The sequence below is a fragment of the Solenopsis invicta genome, chromosome 1 (genome assembly GCF_016802725.1).
Source record: "Solenopsis invicta isolate M01_SB chromosome 1, UNIL_Sinv_3.0, whole genome shotgun sequence".
Taxonomy (NCBI): Eukaryota; Metazoa; Arthropoda; class Insecta; order Hymenoptera; family Formicidae; genus Solenopsis; species Solenopsis invicta.
Genome location: NC_052664.1, coordinates 23,956,207 through 23,979,535, shown reverse-complemented (window position 1 = coordinate 23,979,535; position 23,329 = coordinate 23,956,207). Strand labels below are relative to the sequence as shown.

Below are 23,329 nucleotides of genomic sequence, written 5' to 3'. Positions count from 1 at the left end.
ATTTGTAATAAAGTTTTTTCTGAAAAGTGCAACAACTGCTCGCTACAGTTGTCTTTTCGTCGAGATTGAAGCAAATTTCACAAAATTCTCATTATGTTTACTAAACTCTCGATTTGTTAGAAGATTGAAAACATGCGTTATAAAGGAATAGTGAATCATAGAACATAGGAAAGGCGGTTGAACTTTGATACTCGCATTTAAAATATTATTGTCATCACTGTTCAAAATCAACGATCGCTGTCGATCTTTTGTCACGAGATCTTTGTTTAAAGAAGTCAATTCGAGCTTTAATTCTTTCTTTCTCTCTTTGTTTGCCGAGAGCGGCCTCAAGTTCTCGGAACGTAAATGCGTCATACGCTCGAAAAAAGACCGCCGCACGCGAGGCACCTATATAGATCGCGCGCTCCGCGATTGTGCAACTTGGTGAAATCGCGATCGCGTCGAGTTTTGTCCGGCCGACTGTTTATCGTTGCTCAATAAAAGAATTGTTAAAAACGGTGATTTATTGCGATGCAATTCGATTCGGTTATCGCTTGTCGTAATCGCGTAAACTCAAGACAAGATTACGATGACGATGCACGTATACTAATCGCAGATAAATGGAGATAATGTAGGCGGACACCTCCTACGGGCGATAGAGTTTCATACGTTTGCCCGTCCGTTCTTCCTAATAGGCGCGTACGTCGGGCCCGATTTGCCAAAAATGGTTCAGCGTCATCACGTGCGGGGATACGAAAACTTTCTCAAGTATATGGAGGACCTAAAGGCCACGACGCCAATTTACGTGCTGTATACCGGCACGAAGCTGCCGGACACCGGCGAGAGCTGGTGCCCGGACTGCGTGGAAGGTGAGCGAATCTCTTTCTCTCTCTCTCTCTCTTCCACTTTCGCGCGTCCCGACATAACCTAAAACCCGCGAGTCCTTATCTCCTCGGATGGGTCGAGTACGTCGGCAATTTTGCGAGATGCCCGTTGTGGATTTTATCAACAGAATGCCAACGAAAATGTAACGGAATACAATGGTAAATTAAGCTGGGGACACCGCCATTTTGTAATTGTTTAAATGATATATTTTTTATGTAAGCAAAGATCTGTCAGAAACGAATTCTGTAAAGTATTTACTATACTATACATTTTTCGTTTGTCATTTGAATACTGTTTCTAGTCCGTACTTCCGTAGTGGTCCGTAGCTCATCTTGTTAGAGCGTAGTGACCTTTCAATGTATTTCTGTATAATTGTAAAAAAGCGCACACAACAATGCTTTTTTTACGATTATACAGATATACGGGACAATTTAAACGCCAGTTCCGAACGGCCTAATTTGGAGAGGTTTCTCTTGGATATTCTCGGTAGTTTGCCATTGCCCTCCGAGAAGTAGCGATCGAATAAAGTCAGATGTTTTTCTAATCAATAAGATTTGAACCCGAATCTTCGGCATAGAGAGCAGACGCACGATTCTCGGTGCCACGATTACTACACATCCCGAATGATGAATAATGTCCTAAATTTGTCAGATTTATTGAAGTGTCCTCTGTCAATTTAGAGCTGGGCGGATTTTGCCGTGTGGCAACTTTCTTAAATTGAATTTTAATGATATGTTAATTGTTGTGCGTTCTATAATTAAATCAACGTTGACATTTCTATGTTGACTTTCTAAATACCAAAAAAAAAGGAGGAACAATGTGATTAATGATGAAACAATGGTAGCGTAAAAAAGACAGTTGTTTCTACATAACATCAAAAAGAAATTGTTATTTAGGAATTTCCTATTAAAAGAAAAATAAGATTGTTAAGAAATCTGTTTGATAGAAACATATTTGATATATCTTTGGCGGTTTAGGTTTAAATGATGAATTTATTATCTTTTTATCTATGTGTATGTATAAATCATTGGATTTTAAATTATCTTTTAATGTATTTACTTAGTATTTATTTATTTCAGCTGAGCCATTTATTGAAAAGGGTTTTGAAGCAGCACCTGAGAATACACTATTGGTAATAGTGGAGGTTGGGGATCGGCCGTTGTAAGTTTATAAAATATATATTTAAATATCTCATACTTTTGCAACTGTTATTTTTACATGAAATGTCATGAGCAATATTATGCAGTAATTGTTTAAAAAACTATAATATGACACAATATAAAAAAAATAATGTATACATGAAAGAGAAAGTTTTAAATATCTTTAATATATAGTGAATAAGTTTTAAAGATATAGTGAATAAAGTTTTAAAATATCTTTTATACGCTATCCTAGCTGGAAAGACCACAATTGTCCATTCAGGACAAATCCTGTTACCAAGTTGAAGGTCTTGCCAACTCTAGCTAGATGGGGAACTCAGAAACGTTTAGAAGGTGATCAATTACTGAACCTTGAGCTTATCGATATGTTACTAACAGATGAAGACTAAAAGTACTTGTAATATATGCTTTTCTTTATTTTCTTATAAAAAGTATATATATCTTGATTTATAAACGTACATAAACGAGCATTTTTGTATTGTATGTTTATTCTTTTCATATAATCACTATTCCTTCCGTTACCCTTTTTTGAAACGAAATATCAGAACTACAAATAACGATCATCTAAATTAAAATAATAGGATATATTTACTTTTTTATGCATTTACCTGCATATATATCATTGTAACTAAGAATTACATAATCTTTCGAGCAATAAGGATATAAGGAAAAAAGAACTGCCGAATAAATAAACAATTAAGATACTGCAATCAAATCTATAAATTGTAAAGAATTCACCTTGTACCTAAATTTACTATAAAGCTTTAACATGATATCCTTCCAAAATTTAATCTGTTACAAATAAAAAATATCAGAAACTAATTACTATAAATTTCCTAAAAGATGATCCCTTTTATGACATAATTGTTGCCGCTTCTCTCGCCGGTGGTAGCATACGTACGGAATAATGAACTTTTTTATTTCTTAGAAAACTGTATGTATTATCAAAAACAACGGAATCTGGAACAAATAAAATTTAAATAATAATAATAATGAGCGAAACTAGACCGATATACGAATAACACAAATAGGGGAGAAAATGCCTATTTTAATTTCAATTTAGGACTGCGTTTTAAGACGTTTCAAAACCAACGAAATTGTTGGTGTTTACAGAACTGAAAAATGTATATTTGTAAGCTCAAAAAATAATATTAAACATAAAGATCCGTTTTGACCAAATACGACATTTTCTCTTCTATTTATGTTGAAATTTAAGGAAATATTATCGTTATCTGAAGTGTTTTCCGAGCGCTATGTGCTTACATGTCGTCTGAGTTTCGCAGGTTAATATCCCAATTTCGTCCGACTGGTGAGATGCGACCCTTCGGATAGGTATAACTTCTGTTTTTATACCGTTAGTAGCATCCTTCTTTAAAATTCCGAATTTAATGTCGTGACCTTCGCTTCGAAATTCCCAGCTGAATACAAAAATATAAGTTGTGAAAAGAAAGTTTTTCTTTGATAAATTTGTTATAAAACATTCATTACCTTAAGATAGAACCCACTTCAGGTGCAGAAATATCGAATTCTAACTTCCCTCCCTTTCGAACGACGACAGTAGTATAATCCTCGTTTGGTTTATCCATATTATTGGTGTACAATTCTTTAGGTACTTTACCACCTTGACAGATCTGGTAACAATTTTTACTATTATTCTCCGAAACAGGAAATAATATATATTTTACATTTAAAGAGAACCAAGTAAATTTATTATTCCAAAATGAATAAATGTGTTTTATAAACTCTCTAAATCGGAATTTTATTGATTTTAGTGCTATTTATAACTCAATATCAATTAATTATATTAATTAATGATGCACTGTCTTTCAGTGATAATGCAGTAATTACCGAAAAATAATGAGAGTACCTTTTTTTTAATCGGAATCACTGAAAGATAGTGAGTACACATAGAAAACTACTAACAAAAAAAGCGATTGCTTAGTTTATTTTTTTTTAGTAAGTAACAGCAATCTTGAACAAAGAATATTTTCTTAATAAATGTCATAAGATATATTCATCACAAATTGTAGAAAAACTTATTATTATATATTAAAAGAAAAGAATTTATACATTTTTTCCAAGAATATTATAAAATTATATCGAAGATAAATTAAACTAATAAATCAAATTCTTGTTTTATTTTAATATTTTTGAATGAAATATTAAATTATTAGGATTTGGAATATATTTTGAATAAATTTGATGCTTATGATTTATGATAGTTTTGTGAATATATGAACTTATGATAATTACTAAAAATTGAGTAATTACTTTTCTTAGCACAAAAATAATATTTTTCTGCATATACTCATTTATAAGTTAAAAATATAGCACTGCAAATCAGCGAAATAATACACTGATTCTGATTCAGAGAGAGAGAGAGAGAGAGAGAGAGAGAGAGAGAGACAAAATACAAGAGTTTGGAATAAAAAGAGTTAATTCTTTAGACAGATGAGATTTTAGAGTTTCTTTTAATGAAAATAAGGAAAAATATTAATTTCAGATATTAACATTCAACTTAAGGAGCAGTTAAACATTACACTGAAAAAACAGTTTGATAATAGCTATCAAATGTTGAATGAAATAATACCAATTAAATATAATATTTTACTAAATAATCGAATATTTAACTTATTTCACTCAACATTTAGTAACTACTGCCAAACTTTTTTTCAGTATACATACAAAACTTCATATATTCTACTGATATCTTTATCAAATAACTGTCTGATTAATTTTGAAAGCAATTAAGTTTACTTTTGAAGTGTATCTTGGGTTGCCATCTGGGTCTGTTAGTGTTCCACCATAATGGGCAGGTAATTGATCCTTTGGTACGAGTTCGAGAATTGCTGGTTTCCATTTCGCTGGGTCTGCTTTGATGATTTGCATTTTCGATATTGTATAGTCGTCCATGAATTTCTTAATAATGGAAAAAGCGAAAGCGAATACTTTTGGAGCTGTAACAATGTACACAAAATAGCTCGTTTTTCATTTCTAAAAATTTTCCGAAATAGCCTATTTTAAATCAGCAAAACAATGCATCATCTCGGAAGGATTATTCTATGAATTTTTATTCAATAACATCTTTTCTCCTGTCATACTGATGACTTGTGAGTTATTCATTTGCCAAACAAATATTAAAAGAGCTATAGAAAAAAAAAGAAATAATCTATAAAGCTTAACATACTAAATGACGAGTGATTGATGATTGACTTTTATTTAGATCTTTTATTTCAACTATATAAAGAGAAACGGAATCGTAAAATATATCATACAGGAGATCGGGACTATTCGAAACACTTTTTGTTCTTTTGCATCTCCTGAGTCTTGTATTCATTAAAAAAAAAGGTAAACGGTTTGAAAGATTGAACCTTTCTCTTCACAATGCTTTTATAGATAGAAGACTGAAATGTATTTGAACTACATATAAAAATGTTAACCAGTGCCAAGTGTTTTGAATAGTCCCGAGCCCGGGGTAATTCGAAGCTAGTTCGGGAATATTCTGAAATTTATGTTTTAAGATGAAAAAATGTAAAAAAAAATATTTCTATACAGATAAAAAAGATATTTCCATTTTTCGAATTGCCCCATCTTTCGAATAGCTCTAATCTCTCCTATCATATTTGTAACTAAGCGAATTTTTTTCGCATAACTTATTGTAGTTATCATGCTATGATTCATTGATGGCCCAAATGGCCTGGATAAAAAATTAAATCTTAAATAGTCGTAGCATATAAAATATAAAATATATTTTATATATTTGTATAATTCTTTTTTTTACTTCATAAGCAGTTCTTTTAAGGCAGACAAAGAATATCCACATCTATTTTGTTGCAAGTACCAACGTATAACAAATGGACTACTATGATTTGTTCCCTCCGATTTCGATGAATTTGATATATTTTATGGTATTACTCTTTCACATCAATTAAGAGTAAAGCTATTTGATGCAACACCCAAAGTCATGAGAAAAATGAGTTTAAAATTTTTCTGTTTGTTACATTTCAATTTGTTAATACATTGTCAGTTAACAGTCGTTAGGGAAAACTTCAACTCATTTTTCTCGTGAAAATGATTGATTATTGCATTGAGTAGCTTTACCTTTGATTAGTGTGACATTAGTATTACAAAATATATAAAATTCATTAAAATGAGAAAGAACACATCCCTTGTAAAATTACGATATTGTTATACTTTAAAAACTTACCGTTTATCAAATAGCACATCTTTAGAATTTCGGGATAATTTGCCTCGTACATTTGAATGAAAGTAATGATCAGTTCACCAGCTGCAACACGGTACACACCGATTAGACGATAATAGAAAGGTATACGGCGGAGTGTCATGAAAACAAGCGTAACTTATTGAATCCTAAATTTAATTGTACATATACAGGGTATTGAAAAAAAGGGTCATATATTTTGATAGCATGTAGTATTGATCAAAACAAGAAAAAAAGGTTTAATTAACATTGGTCCTAAGACTAATATCTTCAAAGATACAAGCTATTTTGTTATTTGAGCTCTTTGTCATTTTCTTATTAGTCGTGTCATCTTTAAAATGTAATGAACAAAGGAGTAAAGGAGAATGGGGTACAATGGGAATATCTTTTTTCTAGGTATCTTAAAAAATAAAAAAATTAACACACAAAAAGAGATAAAGAAACAATTTTTGTTTTAATATGAAATGTAATCATTTATCTTCCGTAGAAAAAACTGAAGTAAAGAAACTGAATGTATGATAACAAAATAAAAATTTTTTTTTTACAAAAAACAAAAAGTTTTAATGCTGACTCGGCATTAGAGGAGTTGCTCTCTATCAAAATATGTGACCCTTTTTTTTTCAACACCCTGTATTTTTACCTGGTTTCCACAAATACTGCTTAAGATTAAAATCTTCCATATCAAAAATAACAGTCACTTGATTGGCGATCTGTCCATGTGTCTTGGCTTGTTCCCTGGCTATATTTAAATAATCATCTAATAATTTTATCATAATTTTGACAAAATCCTTCTGCGATATTACGTGCAATGTTCCGTACATGTCCATACCGGCAAATGGTACAATGATCACTGCAAAAGTAATATATATAATTATATTATATAATTAAATCTTTAACATTATAAATGCAATTACACGTGCGCGCGATATATGTATGCTTAAAGATGAGAACAATATTTTTTTTAATTAATTTTTTTAAATTAATTTGAAATTTATATCATAAAATTATTAAAAACAGAAGGAGGGGGAAGAAAATTGGAAGAATTAATTAAAAGCAATATCATTTCGAAGTAGCATAAAATCGCGGTCATGGTCTTCCCATGTTATGCACGTTTCTTGCGAAGGAAAAGTACTCTTGACAGTTATATTAGACAAAGGCCTTGACCGGATTCTTTATCAAAATATTGAAACCTGCGTTTCAGGTCCTACTATTAATGTGTTGAATTGATGTATTGAATGAAGCAGAAATATCTCTAGTAAAAAAGATATACACTCTGTAATATCATTATTTTTTAAGGAAAATTGAAGATATTAATATTTGGATTTTTTGATAGAATAGTTTTTACTAATATACGTATTACTTTAGTTCTTATAAAAAATTAAACATGTGGTAGGGTCAGTCAATGAACAAATAAAAAATTGAACTAGTCAATGAACTTATAAATGAAATTTTAATATAATTATATTTTTAAATAAAAAATAATATTTTAATAAAATGTTTATGAAAATTAGATCATAAAAAATATAATTAATTCGCAATTTATTATTTTAAAGTTTTATTATTTTAATAATTTTTTAAACATAGTCATTTACTGATGATTGTTCAGCGATTGGTGCAGTGATCCTACACCGGTTTTTTTTCTAGTTCATTGTTACGTTGAACGAAGTAGAAACATTCTTAAAAAGGATATTTGTTTCTATTATCATATCTAGGTTTGTGTGCTTCTTCTATTATGATATTGATAGTATTAAATTTATGAATAGAATGTTTGTTCATTTGATACAATACTCTTTTGATTATTGTTATTCTCGGATTTCTCTTTCACAATATTTGTAATATTTTGAATAATTAAACCTCTGTTTATCTCATTCAGTTAATACATCCGTTGTTTACAATACTTTTTTTTACAATAGATATTGACAGATATACCTTTGCAATACGAAGCCATAAATATTATAATGTAAAGCAACTGATAGATTTACAATTCGAAGATCAACTCGTATCATACAAAAGTATACAAAGAGTCTTTACCTGGTGCTCCGTCTTTGTCGAATCCGCTTAGTCCGTGAGGAAGAAAAGGTTTTATTTGTTCAGGAATATTCCAATTAATCAAATTATTGGCATCCCAAGTTTTTCTCCATTGCATCGACTGTGAATAAAAACTTCGTAAACATTTCTTTATCGGCATATTATTATTACAGAAGATAATGTTTCGCGTTGTAATCAAAATTATCAGATGTTTTTAATACGCATTTTTGATTACTATATTGCACAAACATGTATTATGTTATATAATATATCTATACCGTTATTTTTATTCTGATCAAATTTTAATCAATTTTAAAATCTAATTAAGATATTTTTTTATTTCTCTTGTTTTTTGCGCGACAGTGTAAAATAAAAAAATATAACAGTACAAATGCAATATAACGTTTATTATTACAGTCTAAAATATTTTCATATGAAATCTTTTTCTTCATAAAAATAACGTATTCATTTTGCTGTGAAAATTAAATTTTTCTTATGAAAAACGATAATAGACTAATCAAATATTAACTAATTATTGTTCGAAAAAGATAATATATAGCAGAAACTGTACTACGTTGCATTTCAAATAAATTAATATTAATAAAAACAATAAAACTTTATAATATTGTTAAAGTATGCCATTCAAATATTTAACTTATCATAACTTAAATAAGCTAAAAACACGTTTGAATTTAATATGAAATTATATTATATTAGTATAATATGGTGTAAACATTATTATTGAATTTAGTATAAGAAATATCACATATATGGTTCATTTTTGGTTCATCCAAATATAACATTTGTGAAACTGAACTTAATGTGAAAACGATAATCTAAAATGATTTCATCGTTCTGTGCAATAAATTGTTTTATTTTATCCGTGTGTGTAATGTATCTTTTCAAAATAATACGGCTTGTAGGTTTATGTGTTACGATATAACATGTGCCGTTGAAACGACTTTAGTTGGTGCAAGATGCTGATGTTGAAAGAAATATCTCTCACAATTTACAGTTAACGATTTCAGGAATAGAAAGTGAGAAAGGGTAATTTCCTGAAGAAATTACTTCCAAAGATACTTAGCCGTATTATAGATCCCCGGTTTTCAATCATTGTGAAACTTTTCGACCCGAGAATATGGATGGTGACTTCGTCGACGTTTGGAGAATCAGCACATTACTTTCAACTGGTAAAATGGCACGTACAGAGAACAACTTTCTATTTCATATAAAACATCTTCGAGAACAACAAAAAAGCGGGACTCTCTACGTTAATCATAATTCTCAATATCCGACATAAACCAGGAAGGGTACTTTCTTTAATTTATTGTGAAAATTAACTGCGATCAATTTGAATGATGTTAGCGAATTATTCGATCCTTACGTAAGAAAAGATAGATAAATTATCGTCTTTTCATTTCTTGTCTTGCAAAGCATTAAATATAAAATATATAAATAAGAAATTTTATTTAATAAAAGAATGTTCACATAAAGGAAATTTTAAATTTACATTTATCTATCGTCGTTTAATTTATGATATTTTGAAGGTGATCCGTCTTAACATTCTTGACTCACATTTAATTCTAATCAATAGAACTCACTCGCGAAGATGATTGAAGATTTCTCATGGAGATACAACAAAAGAATTCTCAAGGCGCAGCGAGCTGTGACACGACTCGCTAAGCTTACGCCTGCCGCGTTAATATTTAATGACTCGCGAGCAATTCACGTAGCAGAGAAATTTAAAAGACTCGGTGACCATATCCGGAACGTGTTTCACCAGACTTTCTCAATTGGATTCGCCTGCGTTTTGTGTAATGTGAATAGTGAGCCTAATCTGAAGGAACGGTCGAGAGAGGTTGAATACGTAACCGTCATCAAAAACCGTGTTGAATACATGTATTTGATTTATCATATTAATGAAATATGAAATTGTAAGATTGAGATATTTTAAATAAGTTTCTTGCACGGTTACTTACGTCTCTCAGCATTTTTTCCGCCGCAGTAGGATCCCATTTTCTCGCTAGAAAAAAAAAACAGAAATATGAATTTATTTTAGCTTACATGACGCGCGCACGCGCACGCACACACGCACGCACGCACGCACACACACACACGCGCGCGCGCGCGCAATATATATAGTATTTTATAATATATTTATGAGAACTCTCATTTTGGTTTATCAGTGAAAAAAGTATTGCTCTGTATATCTACAATATTTAGTGCAATTTGTTAAAAGCATCAATATTTAAACAAGAATGCGAGTATATTATTTGGAGCGAAAATATCATGTAATTTACAAGTATATAGCAAATAAAATATAATATTATATAATTATGAAGTAGAATTAGCTCCACAACAAATAAATCAAATTAAATAAATATAACAGCCGCGTTACGAATCTTCACGATTATTAGTGCAACGAAGATGAAACAAGTTTTCCACATAAATTATACATGTACATAAATTATATTTAATTAAATATATTAAGAAAGTGTACGGTCATTTCGATTCTGGATCTTGAAGCTTTTTAGTATAACAGTATAACTAAAACATATTAAATATTTGACGATAACGACTATAATCGCTCTTTATAGCGATGTCTAGAAAGATGCAGGTCAATAAGATGGTCAAAGTAATTAGGAAACTGCCGTTAAATCTTAAAACGAAATATTAAATCATCTAATAAATAAGAACCGATTAATAATATTATTTAATTTACACCGCATTGAAATAGAGACCGCATTGGCAATTAAGTATATGTTTGATTTCTTTGATTCTCAGTCTCTATTCCACTCTATTACATTGTTCATTGGCGACACGTGAATTTTACAGCAATTTGCGTGACTTACAGTTCTGAAAATAACTACAATAACCGGAAACTGATAATTTTGAGTTTCCACGATTTTCGTAGCTCGGTTTCGAAACAGTTGAAATAACTGTGTTAAAAAAAACTGTTTCTTAACACACATACACATATACAAGTACATACAAAAGTAGGAAACAATAGTCGTCACGAATAATTAATTTCTACGTGAATATTTCTTACGATGCGCATGACTGCGCTACGTACACATAATACAGGACAACATTTATCGTAATTACGGGGCATATCTTACAAGAGAGTAGTATTAATTAGTTATCAGGGGGTAGAAGGCGGAGAGAACTGTACCTCTCAACCAACGAAGCAGAAAGTAATCATCGTGTTGCGGCTGTAAGATATCTTGCACGGACCGCCGAAACTGCAAGAAAGAAAAGAAAGGAAATGTAGATCTGCCTTGTTTACTTTTTATGTATTATATAATATTTTATTGTTGTTAAAACGTTCGCTCGCACAATTTTACGATTTATGAGATGCGGTTATTATACCTTCATTGATTGATATGAGACACGAAGAAGAAAATTACTTTGTAAAAATATATGATGTGTACATGTGCGTGCGTGCATGTGTGTTTGTGCATAATGTATTTACACAATCGAGGTATAAATTTTTCCAGAAACAGTGGCGCATTATTTGCTTTGCGTCACCGGAAAATTTTCTTTGCATACAATTCCTAATTACAATTTACAGGAAACATATACTATTGCGTTGATGATGTATAAATACGCGAGAAAGTGAAATTTCCTTGTTAACTTCTATAATTATCAATGCTCTCTAAGAGGAAGAGAGAGAAGTCTGTATCAACATGTTATTTTATGAATCTTTTAATCGTACTACTTTTACTCAAAACTATAGGAAAATCACGAGCAACGCAGACTTTGGTGATAATGTTATTAATATTTGCATATTGTATACGTTATTTATTTTAAAAAATAATTTTTTTTAGAGAAGTCTGCAATTTTTATCAAATGACAGTGTGCGATAATAAACTGACACGTTAAAATTTTTTATGATAATTTTAAGAGGATGTAGAGCGCCAAAAGTGTCCTACACTTAGAAATTTTTTTAAAGAAAACTGCTGCACTTGTCTTAGTATGCTTTTATACTTGCACAGGTTTAGTGAATATTTACAAGTGTTGGCATGACCATGTTATTAGCTTTATGCTATCTAAATTTAAAAACACATTTTTACACAATTAAAATTATTGCGATATTATAAATTTAACTATTTTTTCATACATGTTAAATTTAGTCAATTTTGTTAAAAAATCGATATTTTACGGTTTTTTGAAATCGTACCATTTTAATAATTTGTAATAGATTTTTCAATTATCCTAGTTTTAATTCTTAGTTTGTGCGATAAATATGTATTTTTCATATACGCAAACGTTAAAGTTGATAGCTTCATGTAGCTTCTAAGAAATTATTTAACTTGAAAAATGTGTTTATTTTCAAATTTACGTAATATAAGAACTACGTAATACATATTTAGCCATACAAAAATTTGTAGATATTTACTAAATATATGTAAAAAAATGTGTAAAGGCGTAGAAAAAAATATGTGCAACAGTTTCCTTAAAAAATTCTAAAAATAAGCAAATTTTGTCATGCTTTAGACTAGAAAAAAAAAACACCTTAAAGGTAACCTAATGATATAGTTTTGCTCGAAGATGTAATTTTTAAATAATTATACGTAATTTTCTACGTATGCAATTTAATTTGTTTTTTGAATCACAATTCAGTTGATATACAGAGTAAGGAACAAGTATACAACTGGTAAAATATCTCTAAATCAGTCAAGGCATTTGACAAAACAAATGAATCAAATGAAAGTGGTTTGGTATGAAGGGGAACAAATAATGATGTTATAAAATCAATGTTCGGAAAATTCATTTTTTTCAAGGTCATCTTCATTTTTTTTTGTCATTGTCATTTTTTTAATGGGAGGAATTTTTATATAATTTCTCTAACTATATATAAAATCATTAAGGTAAAGTTTTCAAAAACTTAATAATTTACAAGATATTTTATATTATATGTCAAGATATGATATTATAAAGTATAAAATGTTTTGTAAACCATTAATCTTTCGATAAATCTACTTCAATATCATTCATTTTATGTGAAGAACAATTAGAGGAATCAATTATGTAAAAAAAACTACTTGATTAAAAAAATGGAGATAACCTTCATATAATTTTAAAAAATCTACTTTTTTTCAAACATTGATTTTACCATTATTTTTTAATAGAAATTGAACCTCATGTTTGTTTATTTATGAAATAGAAAAGTTGGCTTTCATGGCTAATAATATAACGTTCACTTTTCATATTCATTTCGGATTATTTGTATTTTTTTATTGTAGTTTGTTATTCAGTATATAGAGATCGTGTTCTGATATACACTATTAGTATTGAAAATAGTTCACTACATTATGTATATTATCAATTTTCAGTCACTAAATACATTTTTTATGCTAACTAATTCAATTGTTAGTGGCTAAACAGTAGCTAGATTATATTTTTTACGCTATCCACTATCATTTTTTGTGTGTGACAGCAGTTACGTCACAAAAATTGAATATCCAGTCAGTAACTAATGATGAGTTAAAAAACTGAATTTACTCGCTACTAACCAGCCATTAGGCTTTGAATCAGATCAACTAAATTTATTTCCAATTAATTAAAAGACTTTTAATTGGGGTGTAAAAATTATTTCAAATTATATGTATACAAAAAGTAAAAGTGATTATTCTCAGGTTAAATGAAGGAACTCTACTGATTATTTTAAAATTAAAAATTAAAATTATTTCGCGAAACATTCCGCTGTATATTGCGCATAACCGGTGAAAGTATTAGCGATATAGTGGAAATTTTTGCTGATTCTTGCGTAATAAAAAGATTATTATAGCACTGATCTCATTTCTTAATTAACAAAAACCGGTACAAAGTTTACAGCCATGAGCAAGAGGTTCGGAATTGGTCATATATCGCCACAGGTTAGCAAATAAACCAGTTCTAAAGAAATTTGACCTTTTTTATAATTCGTCTGTAATTTGGATGAATTTTTTTTTCTGCATGTATATGATACTTATTGATGTGTATGTGTGTATGTAACGACAGAGAAGTGTGTGTATGTGTACATACGTATATGTCAGTTAAAATAAATGACATATATCGTTTTATAAGTGGTTGATCGTGTTAGGTATGTAAGGACCGAAAAATTCTATCTTTCTCGTCTGTTCAGGTTACGGTGCGTCGATCGTGAAAATAGAAAACGCAAATAAGAACAAAACATAAATTTTAATTGGATTTTAGAGTCGCTCTCAACGTAGCCATTCTTTTCGCTATTCTTTTAAATTGTTTTTCTTTAATTGTAAGCAATCTAAAAAAATAAAAGCATCTTAACGATGTATCAAAATATTATCAAAAATTTTATAGGTTGTTCTATTATTACGTTTAAATATCCATATAAAATTTGAACATAATTCTGTTATTAGTTTAAATGTTGTTTATTTTTCGGTCGGTTTTTTCTCATTTTTTTTTATAATGTTAATTACATTCGTACATTTTGGAAAGTTCATTGAATACCCAATAAAGTTCACGCATGTTTAATCTTTGTCATAGCCAAGTTAGAATTGAAACTCATCGATATTTATAAAACGATAATAGTTACGACATAGTAAAAACGCAATATCTTTTCTTCAAAATTTTCATTGTTCTTATTAAGAATAAGTTTCATAAAGTGAAAGTAGAAATAGAATAGAAAGTGAAGATTGATCGTAAAGAATACCTTTTTAAAAGTAAATTATTCGGAACAAGTAATCGCGCACCTGTTTGGAAAAAAGGTCATCGCGAATAATTATAAAATATTGCATTATTTGCTACCAGTTTGTAGAAAGCATCAAAGATTCACTATAAAGCTACATTTCTTTGAAGCTAGTTATGATAGAGCTTTGTTATGGAACAATAGATTTGTATCTACACTTAAAAAAAACTTAACGCGGTTTTTGTGACGAAATCACGCTCATTAAACACGTGATAAAAAACGTCGTGCATATTTTCCGTGAAATTGCGAATGCACTAAAGATTTTCATTCTCTGAATTACATATGATGCTAAAACATGGAAAAGTACGTAAATACGTTTTTATTGGTTGTTATACTATTCTAATTAATGACATCATCATGCAATATCAAGAATATTCTTATACAATCATTACAAAAACTCATGATAAAAACTTCTACTAATCTTATGTCAGATTACATTACATAGAAATAATTTCAATATAGAAATATTTTTAAAAGGTTTTCGAAGATATATTACAAATATAAATTTTTTTTTTTTTTGTATTTACACGCGAATTTAAAAATTACAAAGTTAACGTTTAATTTTATTAATTGTAAAATATTAGCAAAGTAAAAATAAAAAATGATGTAGGCACTGAATGAAACAAAATAACTTTAATATTTTTCTTTATTCTGTATATTTTGCAATGGTTAATTAATCGCCTACAATTTCCATAAATTGTTAGATCTTAATTGCAAAGATACTTCATCAAAGCGAATATTATTTTCATAGTGTATTTAGTAAGTTTTGCGTTTCTTTCGACATGACCATTTTACTCTATCTCCATACATCAAATCAGTGACTTTTACTGCAAATTTCTACAGATGTTTCCACGGCATTTCGTACGATTGCTTCATTCGAACGAATCGAGCTTAGGAAAAGTCACTTATTGCACGTCGCAATAGGTATTTCGTTTATTTTTGCACTAATGTTTACATTTGATGTCGTCATTCAAGGTGGATTTACGTATGTATTGAGCCTTTTAAAGTGTGTCGCGAGATTTGCATGTGTCAGATTATTCTTAGTCGCGTTCTTAGAGCCGTGACAGTCTCTGAACATAACAGACGAAAGTGTTGCCGTTGCCGACACGTCTCCTTCCGATGTTTTCCTCTCAATAACAGGAAACAGACAAATTAACTTGGTAATTATTGTCAGACGAGTAAATTAAAACCATGAAAGTTAGCAAATATTTTCAGTGTACGTGTCATGTACAAGATGTTCTATCCTTTTTTTTTACTGTTAGTGACATATTTGTTGACACATTTGTGGACGGTGTAATTCTTAATGCCAAAGTAATGCCTAAGAATAAATTTAAACAGAGAATTTAAAACTGCAAAAACTGATGAATCTGGTTTTGTGCGTTTTGTTTATTTCATAAATTTTGATCAGTATGAAAAGCAATTGATTCAGTATTGAAACAAAGTCGTAGATAAAATTCAGCAGCGCGATCGGAAAATACCAATCTTCGCAATCTCGTTTGAAATAAGTGCTCGGCTGTTTACTACCCGTTCCAGATATTGGAGGTGAATGATCACTAGTTGTGAGAGAAACGAAGCAATCTCTACGTGCAATGAAGTGGTATTTGCGGTATCACGCATAACGAAATTTTTATCCTTATTTAGAAATCATGACAGTAAATCTAGATTAACCTGATTTATCTAAGCAAATCTTTCCCGAGTTACTATATGAATATAATTTCTTTCAAAAACATAAAATTGCTTTATTTTTTGGTAAGATTTTTTAAATGCAAATTGTATTCTTCAAAGTATCTTGAAATGTTTACATTGCATTTATTTCCATGGCATTTTTATTAGTAAAACTTTTAATTAATATATTTTTTTGAATTAAATTTGTTTCTTTTTTCAAAATCTGAGGGAGGCGCAGGTATAGTCTGGTAAAATATGAACACTTTTATTATACTAAAAATAATGAAAACAATAATTATTTACTTTATTTGCTTTCCCATCTTATACGCGAGTTTTCATTAATATATATACGAAAAATTCACATTAAATGATAATTTTTTTTTAGTTTTCGCTTTCATTGAGTAAAAGAAAAATAGATTGCTTACATGAAATATAAAGAAAGTTGTTTACATGATTATATTTCTTATTTGCGTGTTCGGTTGATCATGAATGTCAATACTTTATATTTATCAACTGTTACGCGTGTACGTACTCCAACATAATTAAATTGTCAAGCAACACATCAATTCGTCAAATACATGATAAATGTCATTCTTTTGCGTTTATGTGACAACTATTATGACGCTATTACAACGTTGTATATTGCATCATTCATATTGACATTGGTATTCCTATTGACCCAATTATTTTCGAATCCTTTGTGCTGTCCTAAGACGAATATTTATTTGAAATACTCCATATACAGGGTGTCCCAGAAAACTCGTATCCTCTTTTCAGAGCGGATTCTTTGGAAAATTCTAAGAAAAAAATCCTAAAAAATACAAAAATGTTGAGGGTATAATGGTTTTCGAATTATTCGCGATTAAAGTTTACGAATAACTGAGCTGACATTTCGCGTGCTCAGGCATAGTGACATGACACCACAAGAGTAAGACAATCTCTTGACACTGAGATTGTCATATAAATAGTGACATTTATATTAAGAAATTATGATTGTTACAAACATATTTTGTACATTACACATTTTAGCCGATTTTGGTATGATCTTGAATATACCTCGAGGAACAAATGCTAAGCGTTGCTATGTGTTAGACAATTGCGGGCGATCAACGGATGTAAAAGATCAGATTTAAGCAAACTCTGAAGCTGTATGAACGCGTAAATAAAGTTCCGTTTTCCCTACAATATACATAATTAACGTTCTCAAAAAAATATCATGTCAATAACAATACAGTTACAATAGTCGTTGGATCAGCTGTCAAAATTAATTCATCAATTCATTCATGTTATATGATAAGAACTTTTCTTTTTATAAGAACTTTTACTTTTTGATATATTGTCATAACAGTTTTTATCATATGAACATGAATGAATTGATGAATTAATTTTGACAACTGACCCAACGGCTATCGTAACATCTTGTTATTGATATTTTATTGAAAATATTAATTATGCATATGTACAAATATGTTTGCTACAATCATAATTTTTTAATATAAATGTCACTGCGTATTTATATCTAGAGTTTAAAAATTCTCGGTAAAATAAAATCGGAGAAGATATCAAAGAATATTCCCGTATTATACCGTTAGTACGAGAATTTACGAGAATTTATGAGAAGATTCATTATCAATGTTTATTTGTTGTTTATTCACTTAAAACAATATGTAAATTTAATAATTAAATAAAAAAGCATAAAAGTGTTATAAATTAAAATTAACTGCATAATTTTATTTATTTTTAAATCTAATTTTATTTATTTAATTTATTTTTAGTATACTTAGCTAAAGTTACATAAATGACAAAGTATTAATCTCTGCTTTGGTATCACATAATGTATCACACTGTTTTGATCTGTCAGAAAATTAATTATTATAAATTTATCAATCTAATCGAAAATCAAATAAAACTCTTGAAAACTAAAACAGTCCAATCTTATCAAGATTTTACATTAGCAAAAAAATAATTATTAATTTAAGCTATTAAATTAATTAAAAAATTTATTTAATTTTTGATTAAACTGATAAGTTAAAATCTAAATAACTTTTCGAACAAATAGAGCTAAGTAGATAAACTATACTTAGCTAAAGCTACATAAATGACAAAGTGTTAATCTCTGCTTTGGTCTCTTTTAACTATCAGTAATTAATAGTTATTCTTTCTCTAACGTAAAATCTTAATAAGAATAGACTGTTTTAGTTTTCAACTTCAGAACTGTCAGACAAATCTTCAAAGTTATACTCTTCTTCATCTTCAGCAAATTGGGCTTCTAACTCTTCTGCCTGAAGACCAAATTCCTTATCATCCCACGGAATAATAAACATAATTTTTTTTTGTTTTTCTCTTTGAAAACTTTTTTTCGATAATTCCAATTTCAAATTAAATGAGATGTATGTCAATTTTCCAGTTCTTTCAGTCGTCAAACGACTTGTAAGACACTTGTCTTTTTTTATTATTTAAAAAAATTTCCACACAATGCTTTTTGGTTTCAGCATTTTGAAAAACGCTACAAATTAGTGACTAGTGTTGCCCTTGAAGCGTTGTTTTACAACTACACCGAGTACTGCTAACTCCTACTGCTATGGTATGATTAATGCTACCACGTAAGAAAAATTTGCAAAATTTAGGGACTTAGCGCAGTATGTAGTAATATTCCCATTCCCACCACGATATCAAATACTATCAACCATCAAATTTACGATTATTAATCTAACATTCACTATATGTCTATATAAAAACATTAAAACAATTTGAAAACGGAAAATTATTTTTATTTTATAGAAATTACAAACTTTTATAAATTTTCATAAATTCTCGGAAAAATAATACGAAAAATTACCGTAATTTACCGGTATTTTCTCATCCTTTCTGACGTAATATACCACCTTTAGAACTCTATTTATATCTCAACCTCAATGTCGAGAGGTACCACCTTTGGTGGTACTTTATCATGTCATCATGCCTGAGCGCGCGAAATGTCAGTTCTGTCATTCGTAAACTTTAATCGCGAATAATTTGAAAACCATTATAGCCTCGACGTTTTTGTATTAGAATTTTTTTCTTAAAATTTTCCAAAGAATCCGCTCTCAAAAGAAAATGCAAGCTTTTTGAGACATGTATAAGATATAGAGCTTTATTATTGCTGTATTATTATATCATTTTGGCATGTGTAAATTAAACACTAAGATAATATAGAAATTCATGAATAACGAATACATTCGTGTTCTATCGACACGTGACACGACAAGCACTTTTTACAGTCTTTAGATATTGTAGCATTTATGTGTTTTTTTCTTATGTGGTTATTTCTATCTAAGGGCACGGTCGCGTCTCGCGCCAAGTCTACGCTTTAGCGAAACCGACCGACCCTCTTTTACGCGAGTCAGCGAGTTACATGATTTACATCACATATCAGAATAAAATTTTTATAGTTATCGACTATAAAGTTTACTTATTTCTCAGAGTCACAAAGAAACATCTTTCAAGTTAAGAGACATAAAAACTCTTTCCTTAATCTTTTCAAACAATTCTGCTGATTAGTTATAAAAAAAGTAAAAGCGACCTTTCGTGTATAAGTATTAATACTATTAATCATATTTTTGCTGCATGTATGAATAATTATGGCTCATGAAGTTTGAGCTTTTACAAGTTACTAAAAAATTCGCGAGGGACAATAAGAATTTGGATTTTATTAAATTATTGTTTTTGAAAAATCATGAAGCATTATTTCAATAATGCATTTAATCTTTTCTAGAAATAATCATACGTAAATATCTGCCGATTTTATGTAAAAAAAAAGTGATATTCACATTGCTTACAATAAATGCAGTATATATTTCTCTTTGTCTGCATATGTTTTCTGACAATAGACGTTGTTACGTTAAAATTGCTTTAATCTAGAAGATTTGAAAGATTTGTTTGTTACTTATAATTACGAAAGATGTTTTGCATTCTGTACGCGTAAATGAGCAGAGAAATTAAATATTCATAAAGCATTGATGTTATATCACATGCGTTATTTTGTATGCAGAAAATCTGGTGTATTTCAAGCTTATCAATTTTGCTAGTTTTTGAGCGAGCGAGCAAGCGAAAGAAAGAGAGAGAGAGGGAGAAAATTTTTTAAAAATTTCTAGAATAAATTTATACCATTCGATTATCTTACCTTCATTAACGCAAAGCGCTGGTCGTCCGCCAATTTCAATGACATTTTCTTTGTTTGTGCACTGTTAACTATTATTTGATCTTAATAACGTTTCCTTCAGTTGTAGCTCGTTAGTAAATGATTTCTTTGTATTTCAAGATCTTCCGAGCTGACCCTCGTAGCTACAGTTACAAGATTAAAGAATAAATATCTAATCGTATTACTGGCGATCTCGCAAATTATTATCAAAATACGAGATATCTTTACGCGTTTGTCTCTTCTTATGTAATACTTCTTATTATCGAAACACATCATAATACATACGTCAATTGATACATGTACAGCAAAATAATGTTTGTATTGATATTAAATCACATATACGTATATGAATTTTTAAATCAACATATCTGTTATCTGTTTTTTTCGATTGCGATTAAAGTTTAAGAAAATGCAATTCATGATTAATTCCAATCAGTAAATAATAAAATATGAGAACTTATTATATTTGATTAATAATGCTTATTTATTTTGTTTTTTAAACTTTAGCTAATTATGTGCATATATCAAATTCAAAGTGTATCAATCCTATGTTCAATAACATATGAACATCCTTATTGTTGTTCCTTCAATTATATATTGCAACAATGATTCACAATTGACTAATCGCTCTAAAAATAGCTAACTAAAATTTTCATTATCCTTATCAGATGATACGGTTGAACTGCAACTTAGTTTGTTAATTTTAACATAACAACTGTAGTTTTTATTGAATATTATCGTATTTGAATTGTGCATAGGAAATAAATTGTGTAAAGTATAAAAGTATTTTATCGGTGCAATGTTTAAATCACGTTGATATGTCGCTGTTTTAATCAACTCTGATACTTATCATTAATTGTTATAAATAACGCTAAGTTAAGGTTTTAAAAAATACGATTCACGATATTTCTAAGCAATAAACATTGCAGTATGGAAATTTATCATATATTTTATTAATTATTTTGTTCCTTTGCTATTTTGTTGACTTTAATTATATGCATGTTCAATAAGATATGAATATTTGTGTTATCATATTAAACATAGTATTATCATTCTTTTAATTATCTATTAAATAATAATTATTGGCAATTCATTGATTACGCCAAAACCATTGATAAAGTTTGTTTTATTATTAGATCACTTGGTTGTAACACATGATTATTATTGAATATTATCATGTTTGAAGTAGCATTGTACGAGGTAATAAAATACGAACAATAGTTCACACTACTTAATATTTATATTCCATCAAGAAACCAATTATTACAATTAGCGTTATCATTACAATTTCCACTTTTTTATAAACAAAAAAATATTTAAAAATAATACCATGTTTAATAAAGGCTGACATTTTAAATTTATTCTAAATTTAGATATTCAAGCATTTTTTTGAAACGTGTTATTACTGTGACGTTATCATTTGTCAAATCATAATGCGCGCGTATAAGATTATGTACAAAATAACAAACAGATTTCGTAGATAATGAAATGTAAGTGCTTATTATATGAAGTATTGCAAACTGTATCTCGTATTTTATATCTTCATGCGCTGAGAGAAAAAATTATAATGGTGGCAACTATAATGGGACAACCATACAAGTTTTGTTAATAGAATTATAATATATAGTTAAGTAAACTATATTATAATTATTACAATTATAATTATTACAACTAAATTAATGGTTAAAAGAATAATTGTAATATTACAACTAATTTTTATTAGTTCTCTTACTCATTAATTTTGTTGTAATAACTATAATATAGTTCACTTAACTATATATTATAATTTTATTAACAAAACTTGTATGGTTGTCCTCTTATAGCTGCCACCACTATGTTTTCTCTCAGTTTGTAAAGATCACTTTATAAACGACACAATACACGAGCTGCAAATGCACAATAGCTAAATAAGTTGTTAATAGTATTAACGTATTTTTTTAATAAGTCATTGCATTCGCATTTGCGACCTGCAATCTGCGTTTTTGCAATGACATATTTTTATATGATAATATTCAATACGAATCACAATTTTGCAATTAAACTACGTGACCTGATAATGACGCGTAAAAGATATAAACACATCTCTCTCGTGACTCTATATTAATTAAGCGCATCCTAAACGTTTATCATATCTGGAAACACAGTACCGCAAGTGCTCGTAAAATTTAAAAGTTGCCAGAAATCGCGAATATCCCTCGAAGACTAGCCAACGGTGTTTATTCACTCGGCGAACTTAAACTCAGGAACCACCTCGCGATCGCGACTGCTCGGCGTCGACTGTGCTCAGGTTGATGCCGCAACAGGTGTCCGTCGGGGCGACCGCGATTTCTGCGTGTGTGCGAACGCGCGAGTGCGTATGCACGCGCCTTGCCTTCACTCGACGCGATCGCGCTCACGGAGAAGGTGAGATAGATGTATCGTCACGAGGCAAACGGCATCGGTGGAATGGTACCGGTCCATTCTAGACGATGGCAAGTTTCCAAATGCGCCAACCACCCCAC

At 29.5% G+C, this 23,329-nt stretch overlaps 2 protein-coding genes across 3 annotated transcripts; one reads left to right on the top strand and one right to left on the bottom strand.

Moving 5' to 3' along the window:
- The first annotated feature begins 374 nt into the window (after window positions 1–374).
- LOC105193290 (thioredoxin domain-containing protein 17) lies at window positions 375–2,507 on the top strand. Its single transcript, XM_011157692.3, has 3 exons — window positions 375–848; window positions 1,944–2,025; window positions 2,260–2,507. The coding sequence occupies exons 1-3, from the start codon at window positions 704–706 to the stop codon at window positions 2,411–2,413; spliced, it is 381 nt and encodes a 126-aa protein (XP_011155994.1). The 5' UTR covers window positions 375–703; the 3' UTR covers window positions 2,414–2,507.
- LOC105193288 (SEC14-like protein 2) lies at window positions 2,417–23,232 on the bottom strand. 2 transcript variants are annotated; one of them, XM_011157691.3, is made up of 11 exons: window positions 22,976–23,232; window positions 20,811–20,971; window positions 11,447–11,516; window positions 10,254–10,297; window positions 8,278–8,395; window positions 6,887–7,096; window positions 6,232–6,312; window positions 4,782–4,981; window positions 3,513–3,655; window positions 3,288–3,442; window positions 2,417–2,984 (listed from the first exon to the last, which is right to left on the bottom strand). In XM_011157691.3, exons 2-11 carry the CDS (start codon window positions 20,853–20,855, stop codon window positions 2,878–2,880), a joined length of 1,173 nt encoding a protein of 390 aa, XP_011155993.1. In that variant the 5' UTR covers window positions 20,856–20,971; window positions 22,976–23,232; the 3' UTR covers window positions 2,417–2,877. The 2 variants fall into 2 exon arrangements, with proteins under 2 accessions (XP_011155993.1, XP_039308482.1); XM_039452548.1 differs by lacking the exons at window positions 11,447–11,516; window positions 22,976–23,232 and having other exon boundaries at window positions 20,811–20,948.
- Window positions 23,233–23,329: the final 97 nt, after the last annotated feature.

Excerpts from the sequence above, each read along its gene's own strand:
- LOC105193290 (XM_011157692.3), top strand. The coding sequence starts at position 704 with ATGGTTCAGCGTCATCACGTGCGGGGATACGAAAACTTTCTCAAGTAT. Across the intron at positions 849-1,943 it reads GTGCCCGGACTGCGTGGAAG|CTGAGCCATTTATTGAAAAG; the intron begins GTGAGCGAATCT and ends TATTTATTTCAG. Across the intron at positions 2,026-2,259 it reads GAGGTTGGGGATCGGCCGTT|CTGGAAAGACCACAATTGTC; the intron begins GTAAGTTTATAA and ends ACGCTATCCTAG.
- LOC105193288 (XM_011157691.3), bottom strand. The coding sequence starts at position 20,855 with ATGTCATTGAAATTGGCGGACGACCAGCGCTTTGCGTTAATGAAG. Across the intron at positions 8,396-10,253 it reads CGGAAAAAATGCTGAGAGAC|TCGATGCAATGGAGAAAAAC; the intron begins GTAAGTAACCGT and ends TTTTATTCACAG. Across the intron at positions 2,985-3,287 it reads CTGCGAAACTCAGACGACAT|ATTCCGTTGTTTTTGATAAT; the intron begins GTAAGCACATAG and ends TATTTGTTCCAG.